At 34.2% G+C, this 16,529-nt stretch overlaps 1 protein-coding gene across 1 annotated transcript in view; it reads right to left on the bottom strand.

Annotated features, from left to right (window-relative positions):
* Positions 1 to 621: 621 nt before the first annotated feature.
* LOC123670749 overlaps positions 622 to 16,529 on the bottom strand; it is a 49,694-nt gene continuing 33,786 nt past the window's right edge. The window contains exons 5-8 of the mRNA XM_045604294.1: positions 7,050 to 7,263; positions 6,817 to 6,989; positions 6,177 to 6,300; positions 622 to 2,566 (exon numbers count right to left, since the gene is read on the bottom strand). Coding sequence (XP_045460250.1) covers positions 2,462 to 2,566; positions 6,177 to 6,300; positions 6,817 to 6,989; positions 7,050 to 7,263 — 616 coding nt within the window. The 3' untranslated portion in view covers positions 622 to 2,461. The remainder of the gene's footprint in view (positions 2,567 to 6,176; positions 6,301 to 6,816; positions 6,990 to 7,049; positions 7,264 to 16,529) is intronic.

The raw sequence follows: 16,529 nt of genomic DNA, 5'->3' as shown, positions 1-16,529 counted from the left end.
CTCTAGTGGTTTGGTTAGAGAGATATGAATAATAAGGGTTGATTCAGGCAAACCCTAAGTAGGGACTGGTAATTCCTTATGTTTATCTAATGGGAGCTTAATTCGGCCCTATATAAACAATAACAACAGCTTCCTGAGGATAAAGGGGATTTGAATGGTACCTACATAATTTCAATTTCAAACCGTGGAACAATGGGGTGGAATACCTTGAATAAATTAGTCTGTCTGTGCTGAGCACTGTTCACATTGAGATTTGACATTCATATGTCAAAACTGGCAAATGTTGACCAAATAAAATTATTTTCATACATGAATGAACCCAATATAAACTATATTTACCTATGGTCTGGTGTAATCTATGAATATACATATGTAGCATAATCAATGATCTAATAATAAGTAGATAATGCATAGATAGGGCGGAATTAGGGATTCACAGCTTGGCTTGGTATTCAAGCTACTTGGCTTGAGCTTGATATCAACTCAAGTTCAAGTCAAGTAGTAGTTTTTCAATGTCAAGTCAAGCATTTATTCATTAAGTACTTGACTTAACATTAAAAACCACTACTTGACTTGAACTTGAGTTGATTTCAGGTCAATCTCAAGTCAACTAGCTTGAATATCTAGTCAAGTAGCTTGAATATCAAGCAAAGCCGTGAATCCCTAGGTGGAATCGACTCTGACAAAGAGTTGAGACGCAACCAACCATCTGAAGTTTTGATTGGTTGAACAAATTGATCCATTTCAGATCTTGTGATTTGGCTTGTTTTATCAATGTTAGAAAATCAATTCAAATATTTTTATCCTCTCCCACTTGGTCACGTGACATGAGGCTCAATCTTTCTCTATCTAATCTTGGAGTCCATGCTCAGCTTCTGCACTGCACGACTGATCAAGAGCGTATCTATGTACTATTAGATCATTAGGCATAGTATCCATGGTTAAAATGCTTGGTTAAGATATACAGCTCGTAACTCAATAGTGCTTCAAAGATGTAAATCGTTTTTAGATAAGAATATACAAGTTACATATAGAATAAAATCAAATTTTTCGAGAACAATCATACAATATCCACCAGGATTTTTGGAATATTAAATGTTGTACGGTTTTTATTCAGCATATCTGCACTTGAAATGTAACAGATTCAGTAAAAGGTCATCCAAATGTGAGGCCAAGACGTGAGCAATGTATTCTGTTTCTGCGACATCCTTCCAACTGACGAGATCTAGTGATATTTATTTATAATTCGAAAAGTGGTACAACTAAACCCATAAAAGAAAACATTGTTGCTTTTAGTTCCAAACCGATAACATAGAGTTGATTTCATTTGCGAGACTCAGGTGTAGGTATCTCACGATTTTTGAAATGATTTTGCATATAGATTTGCGATAAACACTAATAGAATTCAATTTCATTGGGAATCTATATAAGAGCATTTACGATGTTGTTATTTCGCAAGTTGGATTATTAACCAATATATTTCATCCATGAGAAATCTTTACATACCTAGATTCCTAATACATTTACTTTGAATATGCTACTATGTTCATCAAATTGTCAAAATGACTCCGACTATATCGAAAAATCATTGAAAATTTCCAAGACAGAATCAGCCGATTGAATGGACTTCTTTTCAGTAGATAATAATAAGTAAGAAAAAATCACTCAAAAATTATTTATTGCTCCGTATCTACCTTGAACGCCTTCATTTGGACCACCTGTAATATATAATAACGATAACCATATTCTTATGTTATTTACAATATAATATTCCTTCAATATAATCTATATAATTCGTTTGAAATTATTCAAAATACCACATATTTTCAGAAACCACACTATATCCAATGTTTATTCGTTAAAAAAAAGAAAACTAGGAATATTTTGACTAAATAGGTGCAAAGAGAATATGGAACAATAATATTGATAAGTGTACTTTTGCTAATCATGTCTTAACAACTGACCATGACTGACCAGCAATTCAAACATTCAATTGATTAGGACCTTCTTTGTCGGAAATTCAGTAATTTGAGCTATTGAAATTTATGATGAAACTTTTCGCAACATGATATAAGGTATTGAAATGAATAGCAAGGGATATTCATTATTTAATATGATAGTGATAGTTTCCATCAATGAAAAAATTGCTGTCCAAATAGCGTTGACGGCAATTGAAAATTTATTGGACTATAGTGTGGTTAGTGCCGAAATATGTAATATTAGAACGACGAACACAAACAAAATTTTTCTTATATTCATTGCTTATTACATACGTTTTTGTTGATTTGCACTTTCTGCTATGTAGTATTAAAACTCTATGGTTCACATATAATAGGAAAACAACAAAATTCTCCACAAAATAAATCTAGGTATGAATAATTATGATCGAGTACAAAATTATTAATTTCAGTTAAACCTACGCCCTTATTTCAATTTATTCTTGATTCTCGAAAATCATTGGCTAGGTGATATCCATGCTTGGATCGATGATTGGTGTTCTGGATGTTGAACAATGTTGGTTGCCCAAAGTGGGATCGGTCGCTATCGAGAGTTGCTCCAGATCACCCTGAAATTTTTGGTTAAATTGAAGTATATTTTATATCAAGACGGCGAACTAAATTTTTAATTCAATTTGAAAAATATCGCCAATATTTTTGAGAATATGTATACGAAGAATTTGTTTTTTTCCCCTACAAAGGTCTCTGGATTCTTGTTCTTATCGAGTTAATGTACGGTCGGATTTTTTCAATATTTTGTATGATATTTTTGACGTTTATACTAGGCTCTGATCAAACTGCTCAGCTTGTACGAGTTATTATTATTATTGATTCCTTAGGTCACTTTTAGAAGCACTATTCACTATTTACCTACAAACGAATGGAAATATAGTCTTCCGAAACCAAAATATCTCTTAGCAGACCTCGTCTAAAATGAAAAAAGCATTAATTTGTCGTCAGGAGCTTTTGAGCGCACCTTTGGAAAAGACCAGAGAACTGTATAAGCGGGATGTGCTTAATCACGATGATTAATTCTGTTGGTATAATACACCTGACATTCAGCATGATTATTCGTGATTATTTCACAAACAGATTTGGAAAATATATCCGGAAACTCCGGAAAGATAAGACATTCAACGTTACTCCAGAGAATACTGATAGTCCAGTGAAACAGTGCATCAATCAAAACGTCTGCGTCATATGTTATCGAATGAAAGAGTGTTCTCTTTCAATGGCTAAGTGGGGATGGTCACAGGGTTGCGCTGCGAACTGATATTTGAATATTCAATATTCAACCGTGGGATGGGTTGTGAGATCATATCTATTGAAAATAAATATGACAATTTTATTCACTGCATGCGAGGAATTCATTCCCAACAAAAATTATATCAGTGAAAATGAGTATTCCAATACTTTTTTGCCATAACTGGTTTGAAAATAAAATAAATTCTACTAGTTGGAAAAATAATGGAAAACTAATAATCATAACTCAAATAATCCACCTACTATTTATCTACTTTTTTTCAGATGATTTTCATTGATGGGTTTTGGTGGTTCGTCGATATTGCATATAATCACCCATATTTCTCAAATTTTGAGATTATTTGGGAAATAGCGGAATTAGAAGGTATCAAATTAATGAATTTATTGTCTCTTCAATTCAATGGACCATCTTATAATATGAATGTTTCCTTTTCCACTAAACTTTTCGAATCACGAAGAATCTACTTCATTTTCAAACGGATGATCTTATATCGCATCTCTCGGTTACAGAGCGACTAATTCGACTATCAAATCAAGTAGCAGTGCAGCCCTGTGACCATCCCCACTTTGCCATTGAAAGAGAACCCCGTTTATTCAATATCGTATCAAGCAGATATTTCTTCGATGGTCCTTTTAAAAGGTCTGCATCCACCGAAAACTTTTTTACTATTTTCATTGAAAATATTTAATCTGGCGCTTCACAGAGGAATTTGATCAACTCTTTTTTGGTGAGAGTGATTTTCTGGTTTGTATCCTACATATTATCATTTAAGGTTAAGATCAACTTCTTATATTGGTTGATGTTAATATTGTTATAGGTCTGTTGCATATAAACAACAAACTTGGGAAAGTTGTTGAATTTTTTTTGGCCATTTATCAATGTTCGAGTTTCATTCGGATAAAACATTTCTTGCTTCTACAATTTCATCAATATTATCGTCAGTATTATGACCAAATCGTGTCATTTCGAAATATTAAATATTTATAATCTCAAAATCATAGCAACGTGAATCGTGATAAAGTGAAAAAAGCTCATGGGATCCGTTTTCAGTATATTCTTGTTCAGATTGTTTGTGTTGGATCAAATGACCTCAAATTAACTGATTTCATTGGATTTCTACTAGAGCAAAAAATTTTCAATAAAGCAAAATTAGAGAAGAGATAGTATTGTTTTTATGACCCTCACAGAAAATGGGTGGAAAATGACTCTATTATATTATTTACAATGGCTCGCAGTTTATCCGTTGAAGTGGTTTTTCATTGCACCGTTCAAACGTACCTGGATATTGAATTAGGTCATGTAATTTCAATAACCCCATCAATTTTGGAGATCCTGGTAGTGAATCAGGCTCTGCAATATTCCTCATATTTACGGTTCATTTGAATCCAGGCAAATAGGGCTTTGGATTATTGTTGACGTTCGTTTGCCGGCGTATCGATCAAAGGGTAATAGTGAATTAGATTTACGTTTTAGTGTGTTGAAATGGGAAGTGTGTTACGTATTTGGACCGCAAAGGCACATATAATGGGTGGGCCAATTAAATTTTCCATTATTGTTTTGTTCGTGGTGATCCCAACTGAGCTGGGATGGAATTATTATTATTAACTCATTTATTTTCATTTTGTGCGTTTGTTCCAGGAAATTTTCAACTATCGTTTGAGCCAAAATGGTTAAGCTACAAAAAAATTTAATTGGAGAAATTTGTAGGAAATTTTATATAATTTTGTTTTGTAGAAATTTTTTTACCTTTTTTTGGATTTGTTCAATTTTCTGTCAAGAAATTTTCGTGGGAAACCCCAGATCCGTATTCAGCAATTAATGAAAAACGTTCTGCGCATGGAGATATTTAGCTTGAGAGAGATTTCTACTAGACTCCAAATAATCCTCTTTGAATTGATACATACTTATTGATTAATGCGAAGTATTTTGAACCCAAAATAAAAAATTTCCCCATTTTCAAATGATCAATGACAGTACATGTACTGAAAACAAACATTTCTGCAGAAAACGTCTGAATTTCATGTGAATGTTTGATGGAACGGTTACGTTGAGGCCGTTTTGACGGAAAATTCAAACTTAAATACATAGTCATCTGTGACGATTCGTGAATCTGCAATTAAAAACAGGGGTTCTCATTTGAAATTCCAAAGTTGATTCCCGTATACCCCAGAAGGGGTAATTTAATCGAGGAGTTTCTGGCATAACTGGACTTCCCTCTCAAAACCACCAACCTTTTATTCGAAACAGAAACATTTTTCCGTAAAGTGTTTCCTTTTAGAAATTTACTGATTTAACTTCAATTCACCCGGTATATCTACATTAAGTTATGTGTTCAATTAATGCATGACTGAATTGATGCATGATTTCACTGCTCAAGAGCTCCTGATTCCTGAATTTACGTTAGTGCTTACTCAATTCTTTAAAATTCAATTTGAAATTCGTAACAAAAAATATCATTCCTGTTCAATTCATGATAAGAGCTGCAATAGATGGATCATCATCACTTATTCAAAATTATTCAATCGATGAAAACCTACTTTTAAGAAATGTTTCAGTTACAATATTTAGAGGCTTTGCAAAAATGTTCCTGTTTAGATCAAATAGGTTCAAGAAAAACATCAGAGCTCAATGTCTCTTTGATTCATTAGAGTATTAGAGTGTCGTTCTTTTAATTCCTTCATAGTTTTATTTTTGTTTTTTTCAATTGATTAAGTCTTAATCAAATGAATCTTTTGAAGGTGCTAGAGTACCTTCGGATGAACCTCGAGATTTCTGGTGATATAATGATATTTATTATTATTATTACCCGAGAGTCTTGAATTGACATTATGAGACGAAAAATAAGTAAAATATACTGGTCCCTTCAAAGATACCGGATAGGTAACAGTGATATTAATAGTGAAAATGGTTCTTACCGAGAACAAATACCCTATTATCAGATCTGAGTCTTCAGGAAGATCTAATGTCCTGAATCTGAGGATGTCAGTCATGACCCATTGACAATCAACGAAACAGTCAACTACGTTGCTTTCGTGAATGCTGAAAATGAAAACATTCAATCATGAGATACATAATCTCTATTTTGTCAGAAATGATAACAAATATAATATGACCTACTATTCTTTATAACATCCGAATATAAATTCTAGGTCATCCTTGACTGTTAAAATATGTATTTTATACATTCGTTTCTATTTTTATCTTTTTGTGTTGTTATAATAACTTGATTATTTATTTTATTATTAATTTAATAATTGTCCAGTTCATTCGATTGAACAAAATGTTATGGTGGTATCTTATGACTGTATTAGGGATTGTCAAGTGTATGTCATACTGTTTTAGTGTGGAAAGGGATTTTTTCCTTGGATAATTTTATCAATTATATCGTAGGACCTAGCATCATTCCGCTTATTTTCAAGAAATTTACTGAATATTCAACCGGCTTTCAAGATGTATTTGGGTTATTGGGGAAATACGTATATAATCCAAGTTGATACATATATGAATCAGACGAGGAATCAGATTACATCCTTACTATGTAACCTCAAAACTTGCCTTATTGCTATTAAATGCCAGTTATTATCTGCCAAATCAACAGGAATTATCACTGTGTCTGAACCGTTCTGAGCAGCGTGTGCCAGCTTCAAATCATCTTTCCTGAAGTCGATCGATAAGTAAGTATCCTGGAATGTTCTTGAACGGAGACTGAAGATAGTTCCACTCGTATCCTAGAAAATACCAAAAATTCGAATAACTAAAAAAAATAGGCTTCTTGTAATCGAACTTACGTTGAACAACCTCACAGTGAAGAATATCGTGAATTGCCTTGGGAACTCTGTGATGTTGAGCCCTGCCAAAAGGAGCATAGACGGCACCCAGAGGTATGTGTATGGTTCAAGACGCCATGCTGATTTGCGGTCTGGTGCTGATTTCCAATTTTCTTTGGAGGGATGGAAGAAATGCCCATCTTCTAGAGTTAACGGGTTGATGGTTTTGTCGCAACTGAAAAGTCAATGTAAAATAATACATGATAAATGATCAAGGAGATCAAAAAACAAGGAGCAAGAGCTATTTTTTCCTGATACCATTCTGGTCATACTGTTGCATAACTCAGGAAGATGACAGAAGATATAGCTTTACATCTCTCTCAAGATATTTTACATTCTTGGAGTTGATGGAACAGAGCGGTAGGCTTTGGTGAGTTTTCTTCACCAATATGTTTGACGCACCTTCTGTTGAAGAGTTAGCTTTCCTATTTGTACCGAAAATAGAACTAAAAGCGAATCACTTGAGGGTTCGCCAAGTCGGGCTGTACTGCTTTCTCTGTTTTGGGTACTGTGAAATTTCACTCGAAGGGAGTAAGTTTCGCCCGGGGGATTTTCGCGAACGAGTTCCGCTAATCTAAACGCAGCTTTAGAGACATTGCATTGCTTTGTAACTAACCGTAATACTTCTGCCCGTATGTTTATAATTTTTTTTTGAGTTGAAAATAGTTCCAAACGATTCACTGACGAATAATAAATGGTCAAAGTCAATTCTACTCGTTCACATCACCTGAAAAGGAAAAGATTAAACAAACTGATGACTTCTTATTTCTTTCTTCAAAATTTACAAGTGTGCTCAGGCAAATTTTGATAACTCTGAAGCTCTGAAAACATTGTGAATTTGTACAATGTTTCATTACTTATCTAAATTTTGAAGAATATTTCAACTTCAAATATTTTTCATCGAGAATGTGGCTATTGAAAAAAGTATTCAACCTCTTCAGAATTCAACCTGTGATCGCAAGAATTCTGACACCGCGTTACTTAATAAGAATGAGACTGAAATTCAAATGATATCAAGCATTATGATAAGAGGAGAGTATTGAGAAATATGGCATTCAGTACAACCATAGCAACATACGTTTGAAAATTCTTCAATATATTTAGTCAATTCCTGCAGATAGAAATTTACAGAATTTGTGGTTTGATTTTTTGGCTTAAAAATTCATGTATCATAATTTCGTATTCTCATTGTGGGATGACAATTCATTTTGTATTGAATTTTATGCGAATAGCACAGATAGTTCGGGGATTTTTCTCTTGAAATCTAAACTGTGGATATTTCAGAGCGGTAAAAAAAAGTTTTTATCGGAGAATTCCGAATGATCAACATTGAAAATAATACTTCAACAAAATTATTGTCAAGTAGTACATGGTTCAAGATAGAAATAAAAATTGAGATACTTCACCTGAAAAAGTAATCAAACAGTTTGAATTAACTACTATTAGGTTAACATGAAGAAATACAGAGTACGAAATTATCTTTCAAACTCAATAAATATACCTACTGTGCTATTGCAGGTGAGAAGTGTTTAATTTCGGCATCATCTACTTCAAACCAACATCTTTGAGGTGAACCCCTTAAAGATATACAGTCCATTAGTGGGTCTAATTGATCAGTGGAGATCAGTTTAAAGTGAAGAGGAATCTATCGAACTATCACTCCAGTAAGTCGGAGGTTTGAATAGGCTAGTTGGTTTAGTTAATGGGAAGTGGTTTCGTAAATTTAGGCATAGAAACCTTTTCCTTATCAATAATTCAAATACCAATATTAATTGAAAATCAGTATTTCAATGTTGAATAAGTTTTAAGCATATGAAATTTGTTTATTGAAATTTGTTTTTCAACACCCGGTATTTAAATCAACGAACTGATACTAATTTGGCCAACGCTAATCGAGAGAGCCGTAATTGACATAATCAATCACCTGAATTGGTGACTACAATGCTAGTGCAGTCAGCTTCTGATTGAAATCTGCCAAATAACCATGGACCCTCGGGATCGATTCCAAATTCATATTGATGGAATAATTCTACCCTCCTTCGGGACACTGAGCCATCGTACAAGATCGAAGCGTTCTGATTTGAATTCGAAATTGCTGCGAGATTCAGTAGGATGTTTTGCGAACAAGACTTGAATGTTTATGATGATTTTGGAATTGAACGTATTCCAGAAAGCGGAACCAGACAACACAAGCTCGGCTTGTGGATCGGTATACGTTTTAGTCAACTTGTTGAATAACCAATTAGGTTTTGTTGACCTAAATTTGGAATGTAAACATTTCGGTTATTCCAGGAATTTCTATAGTTTGGATAAATTAGAATATCAACTTTATAATATAAAAAGATCAACCAACAGGTATGTAATTCAAGCGATTGTTTTTCTAAACTGAACGATCTTCCTATCATTTCGTCACATTACCCCTATTCTGTAACTTCAAATCGAATAGAGATGGTATAAATCGAATAGGAATGCTCCGGAATCGTTTCGAATTAGTATTCTGTAACTCAAATAGAATTGGATATGAATTATGAATGAGTAGAATTTGATATAGAAAATCAAATTTGGATGCGATAGGAGTGAGACATTCCGATTTCTTAGATTACGATATGATTCGTTCGTTTCTATTCGAGTTACAGAATAATAAAAATAATAATGATAAATCAGTTTATTGTTCATCACAAATAGTCTGTAATTCTAGAATTTCGTGCCGAAAATGGTCTCAAAGGTTTCACTCATTGGTGACGAATCCATTCTCATTCGCTCGAATGGACGTAGACACGATAACTATCGGAGGAATGGATCTAGAAACTGGAAATTTGAAGAGTAGGTTCGGATCTTCAAATCAGCGGTTAACTTCGTCAATAGGCAAAATCCGACAATGGCTTTCGTAAATATGCCGTGTTGTGTTTATATTAATTTTGAAACAACAGGTCCGATCGAGATGACAAATTGCATTTAGATGAAGAATGACAAATTTGAATCTTCTCGGCAACTTTTAAGTTGATCACGCAATCTGAATCGTAGAAAATTATAGAAGAATATCGAAAAAAATTACCCAATATACCATATAACTGACACAGTTTGTATTTTGGTTGTTGATGTGAGATACAAATTGCAAACTTCGTGCAAAATTTCAAGCTGATCATCAGAATCATAAAAAATTCAAGAAGAAATTTGATAAATACTACATATTTCTATAATAACCATTATTATTGGGTTGCGATTTTGCCGCTATATAAATAATGTGGAATCTCTTTGATTGCCAGAGATGGAGTGGTGAGCTGCGCATCTCTCACAAGAGCAGAACCACTTGGAATATAAACCCGACCATTCTACGCTGAAGTCACCATTTTGTGTTGATAGTGTAACTGGATCCATAGAAAATCAAAGAAGAATGTTGGGATAAAAATCACCCAATATTTTCGTGACCACAAAATTGAAGATGATGAGATTCATATGACATTACATTTTCATCAGAACCATATAAACTTCAAGAAAAATATTGAAAAAAAATCAATTGTGCGACTACAGATCCATTGGTATTTGAAAATAACCATTTCAATCTTCATATAAAAGTTGATAGTTCAACTAGAACTATAGAAAATTGGAGAAAAATATCAAAAAAATTACCCGATATTTTAGTGATCAACAAATAAATAGAGTTCAGATTTTGGACGTTCATATCAAAGAACAATTTTAAGTTATGTGTGGAATGAGCTGATCTCATCATCAGAACTAAAAAATATCAAAGATGAAAAACATTGGAAAAAAAATACCCAATAGTTTAGTGGGTTGATATTATTTTACGTGTACCTTCAAAAAGATTAACCATTTAAAGCATCATGCAGAATTGATAGCGACATCAGAACCATAGAAAACCATTAGAAGAGCGAAAAATAATTTATGCTAAATAATGAAATAACGTGTTGACCCCGCCATCAGAATGAAGAAAATATTAAGGATATTATCGAAAAGACTGATTTGGAGTCAGGAGTAGAGAATAGGCTGCTTGTCCGTTCGTATGTATAAACGATAATTTTCGAAGGGAAAGACTTTTTCAGGGTAGGTTGAGATCTCGAATACCGCAGTTAAAAGTAAAGGGTGTCCGAAATTCGATGCTCACTGAAAAAATCTCGAGAACTATAAGACTTAAAAAAAAAATATTTAAGAAATCCCGATATCTTTTTTCTGAAAAATGGTGTTTCGCTATATCTTGGTTTCAGTTTCTAAAACATTTTGTTCAGTAATTTTTATGGTTTATATGATATTCAGAACAGATCATAGGAAGTAATTACCATTTTAGAGATATACCTATAGAGGAGAGTTGATATTTTTTGGATGGGATACCCTTTTTTAGTTTAGTTCTTTAGCCACAGGTTTGTCGAGAGGGATCCCGTTATAGGTTTTTCGAAAATGTCATCTGTTTTAAGGATATCGGAGTTTTGCGAATCTCCTTTATATCTTTAAAATGCCCATTTGAAATTCCCAGTGTTTTACTGAATGTAATGCGACTCAAGTTTAGAGAATTTCATGACAACCGGAAAGCGGAAAAAGAATTCAGGCTATACTGATGGGCTGGCTGGTTGCAAAACTCCTTGTAGACAAAATCGAATTACCAAGCTACGCCCGATTGATGCGAGAGATGTAAGGAACTCAGGACCTTTAATCTTCAAACGCCTCCTCTGTTATTGAATTTCTGAAAATCACATTTGACATTCGGACGGAAATTTAACGTTGAACGGAAACAAGTGAACCAGCGTTCTGAAGCATTGGGAAAATAGCTTTCAACGTTTAGTGCGGTTTGATGGAGTTCGAATCGTGTAGAAATAGAAATTTCCTTCTTTGAGAGCTCGTTGCCCGAACAGGTAGGAACCTATATTATCCTTGTGCTGTCTGCAGAATTCGAATTTTGAGAAGGGAATTGGGTTGAATAATGAATCTTTATAAATTTTTCGAGACGTATACAAGGCTGATTCACGAAAACCTTTGTTGAGAATATTTCAACGAAAAACTCGTGATAAACACTTGAAATTTGATAGTTAAGCTTCTTGGAAGAGATGAATTTATTCAAAATATTCATTCGATACCAATTTTCGTTGGTTTTTTCATTCATTCATATTCAGTTAACCATTGAATTCTACATTATTTCAATTTATCATTTGCATATTATTCTCAGAAAATTTCTCTGAAATCTGAAAAAACCGTTCTTTTCAAGAAAATTGGATTTTGCCCTATATTTCGGGAAATAAGTATTAGAGCATTAGTGTATACTAACGGAGGAGAAGCATTGCCATATTCATGCAAAAATTTGAAAGTTATTAACATTGGAACAAAGTAATATTTAAGAAAATTTGAAGATTTTTTTCAAATTTTAGACAAATTTTCAGGCAAAAATATGCAAATGAAACATAAAAACAATGTAGAATTCACTGAGTAATTTGATTATGAATGAAAAACTAGGTATTACATCTAAAGAACGAAAGTTAGTATCATTTCCGGTGAAACTGTCAAACGAATCTGAATATTTTTCAAACATTTTTTTTTCCTAACGAAGCTTGAATATGAAATTTCAAGTGTTCATCTTGAATCTTTCTCTAAAATATTCTAACCAACAATCTCGTGAATCACTCTGTATGTATATGACAGGTCCTGTTTTCAACACAAATGACCACAAAAAGAAAATATAAGGTGTAAAGAGAAATCTATTATTTCTGCATTAAAAACATCTGATTCAGGTCGAATATGCACTGTTTTGTTCGATAACTCGTTGACATTTTGAAGGTATCATCATAATGCCTCTCTCATAGAAGCCCTTGTCCCTATTGGCAAAAAATTGAGATAGTCGATTTTCACAAGCCTATGTTGAAGCCAATTTTTCAACAGAAAAATTGTTCGCTAATGCTAATCACTTGGTGTCAGGTCCGGACTATGAGGTGGATGTATAAGAATTTCCCAACCAAGCTCCCGAAGTTTAAGGCGAGTTCCTTTCGATGTGTGTGGCCTGGGTTGTCCTGATGGAACATAATTCCTCCACTATTGGCCAAAGCGCCTAACGTTGTCGTGAGTGATCCACTTTTCATCACCAGTTACCAACTGTTTCAAAAATGGGTCGATTTTGTTGTGATTCGCAAAAGGAAATTCGGTGCATGAGGTTTTTTACGTCAACTCGTGTGTATCCATACATCGAGCTTCCTCTTGAGACCAGCTTCATGCAAATGGTACCAAACAGGTCTTAGGCAATCGAAAGAGTGCTCACATGACGGATGGAATCGACAATGTCCATGATTTTATCGACATTTTTGACAATTGGCTTTCCTTTTTGTGGAGCATCTTCGACATCGAAATTACCGGAACGGAACCGACTGAAACAAAATTGCGCGTGATTGGCTGTTACAATATCGGGCTCATAAATACTATTTACATTTTCAGCCTCCTGGCTTGCATTTTCTCCTTTATAGAAGAAAAACAAACTGTAAAATATAGCGTGTTTTCTCTTTGCTAGTGTCCATCTCTGACGCGCGCTCAAATAAAACTGAGTAATTTAATCCCAAAATTAGCACAAAACTTTTTGCAGTACGTAATAATCAATATTGTTTTCGAGATGTACAAAAGACGCATAACACTCACGGACACTTATTCTAGAAAGTTAATTCACTGAATTTGGTGGAATAAATTTAATTGGTTGTCGAATTGACTGATTTTCAGCTAGTCCGACTATTTCGTAGCCCCGAAATAGACTCTTGTGGAACTGCTTGTTTGACAATCATGGGGTCTGATTTGATTGTCTCACCATCTTTGTTTGCATTAAATTCTCTTCGTTTTCTTCCAATCAAGTAGGTCTTAATTGATTTAAAACAAACACCCCTTACTCCATACTTTCCAAGCTTTCCAATTATCTCTCTTCTTATTCTTATATATTAGGCCATTTGCCCGTTTTTCTTTAATGTAATCTCCTCTATTATAAATCATCTTTCCATCTTTTCCTTGAACGTTCCACACTTTTTCTGTCGGCTGGTGACTCATCTCTGGCGACTTTCACTACGCATTGGTCCGTCATCCTATCTTTGTGTTGATTCCAGTTTAGTTCTTTGTGTTTCTGGTCTTGTCCCAGCGGTGTAAGTCATTACCGGTTTTACTACAGACTTATACATCCACTGTGCCCGTAAAGTATGAAACAAATTCATTTTTAGCTAAACAGACCATTTTAAGAAATAATCCTGAAACACGTTGATTTTTTATTTTAATTTACCGTATTTTAAAATAATAATCTAATATACAGGGTGAATTACTTTCGAGTAATGACGTCACCGTCATTTTTTTTAAATGGAACACCCCCCATTTCGTCTCAATTTTCCGATTACTCTAGCTGAGCTGATTCCAAAAATGTATCACCCGTTGATTCCAATTGGTACAGGGTGGACTAAAATAATAAATTAAATCTAAGCAGTAATTAAAACAATCACGAATACCAAAAATATTGTAGTACTAAACTGCATTGAACATCAATAAATTACTAAACAAATAATGACATTCCACATAAAACTACATGACAATGTTTTTCTTTTAAATTGATGAGAAATAATTTCTTTCATATTCTGTCTGCTAGACCACAAGTACCAAACATGTTTGGAAACAGCTCATTTTTATTAATCTAAAAATGTAACAAACTACAGGGTGTTACATTCAAACCAATTGCCGCTAGACAATGACTATTTTTGATAATATTGTTAATTTAACTAATAAAGAATGTTACGCTTTACTTTATGAGCACACACAAAACTATTGTATTTTTGTCCACCCTGTACCAATTGGAATCAACATATGATACATTTTTGGAATCAGCTCAGCTAGAGTAATCTGAAAATTGAGACAAAATGGGGGTGTTCCATTAAAAAAAATGACGGTTACGTCATTACTCGAAAGTAATTCACCCTGTATATTAGATTATTATTTTAAAATACGGTAAATTAAAATAAAAAATCGACGTGTTTCAGGATTATTTCTTAAAATGGTCTGTTTAGCTAAAAATGAATTTGTTCCATACTATACGGACACATTGTATATTCTTGACTTTGTTTGTAACGGGTGTTTTTTTTTCGAGGTATATAACTTTAAGTTGGCATTACTGTTCAAGATGGCGACCGATTCAATAGCTGGCAAGTGATTTATTTTCAGTTTGGTTTGGCAATTCATCATGAATAGACTAACAATCATCAAGTAAGGAGTAGATTCGTTGAATGGGCCCAAAATGAGATTGCCGTAGTTCCCGATTTTCATAAGCGAATTTTGTTTAGCGATGAAGCACACTTCTGGTTGAATGGCTACGTCAACAAACAAAACTGCCGCATTTGGAGTGAAGCTAATCTTCAAGTGTATGTCGAAACACCGTTACATTCAGAAAAACTGACTGTTTGGTGCGCTTTATGGGCTGGTGGAATCATTGGTCCGTACCTCTTCAAAAACGATGATGGCCAGAACGTTACAGTCAATGATGATCGGTATAGAGCCATGATAACTTTTTCATTCCTGAATTGAACAGCCATGATGTCCAGGAGCTGTGGTTCCAACAAGACGGCGCAACATGTCACACAGCTCGTGCCACAATCGATTTATTGAAAGACACGTTTGGTGACCGCCTAATTTCACGGTTTGTACCTGTGAATTGGCCTCCAAGATCTTGTGATTTAACACCGCTAGACTACTTTCTGTGGGGCTATGTAAAGTCATTGGTCTATGGGGATAAGCCACAAACCCTTGACCATTTGGAAGACAACATTCGCCGTGTTATTGCTGACATACGGCCAGAAATGTTGGAAAAAGTCATCGAAAATTGGACGTCCAGATTGGACTACATCCGAGCCAGCCGTGGCGGTCAAATGCCAGAAATTATATTTAAAATGTAATGCGACAAGATTATCTTGCCGATAAATAAAATACATGTCAATCGAATAATCCATAGTTGTTTTATTGCAATTAAAAGTTCTATAGCTCTAAAAAAAACACCCTTCATTTTTAGGTGATTGTTGTTCCATACAGTATCGTTGAGGTATCCTGCTATTCTACTGGCTTCAAGTACCTGTTTCCCTACTTCCTCTTCTCTCTTGGCTTTCCAATTATGATTCGAAAATTTCAGACATCACGATGTGTCCGGCGAGCGACCGCTCTAAAATGAGAAATTCAATATTCCATCAAAGTAACCTTCTTCAATCATCGGACGTTTTCAAATATTCCACTCTCGGCGAAATGTCTCCTTTCGGCCGGATGAAAAGAAGGAAATCATCTTTCTGTGGGGCTATGTAAAGTCATTGGTCTATGCGGATAAGCCATAAACCTTTGACCATTTGGAAGACAACATTCGCCGTGTTATTGCCGATATACGGCCACGAATGTTGGAAAAAGTCATCGACAATTGGACGTCCAGATTGGACTACATCCGAGCCA

This window comes from Harmonia axyridis, chromosome 1 (assembly GCF_914767665.1).
Source record: "Harmonia axyridis chromosome 1, icHarAxyr1.1, whole genome shotgun sequence".
NCBI classification, from domain to species: domain Eukaryota; kingdom Metazoa; phylum Arthropoda; class Insecta; order Coleoptera; family Coccinellidae; genus Harmonia; species Harmonia axyridis.
Note: the sequence above shows the minus strand (reverse complement) of the source record. Positions and strands in the feature narration are given on the sequence as shown.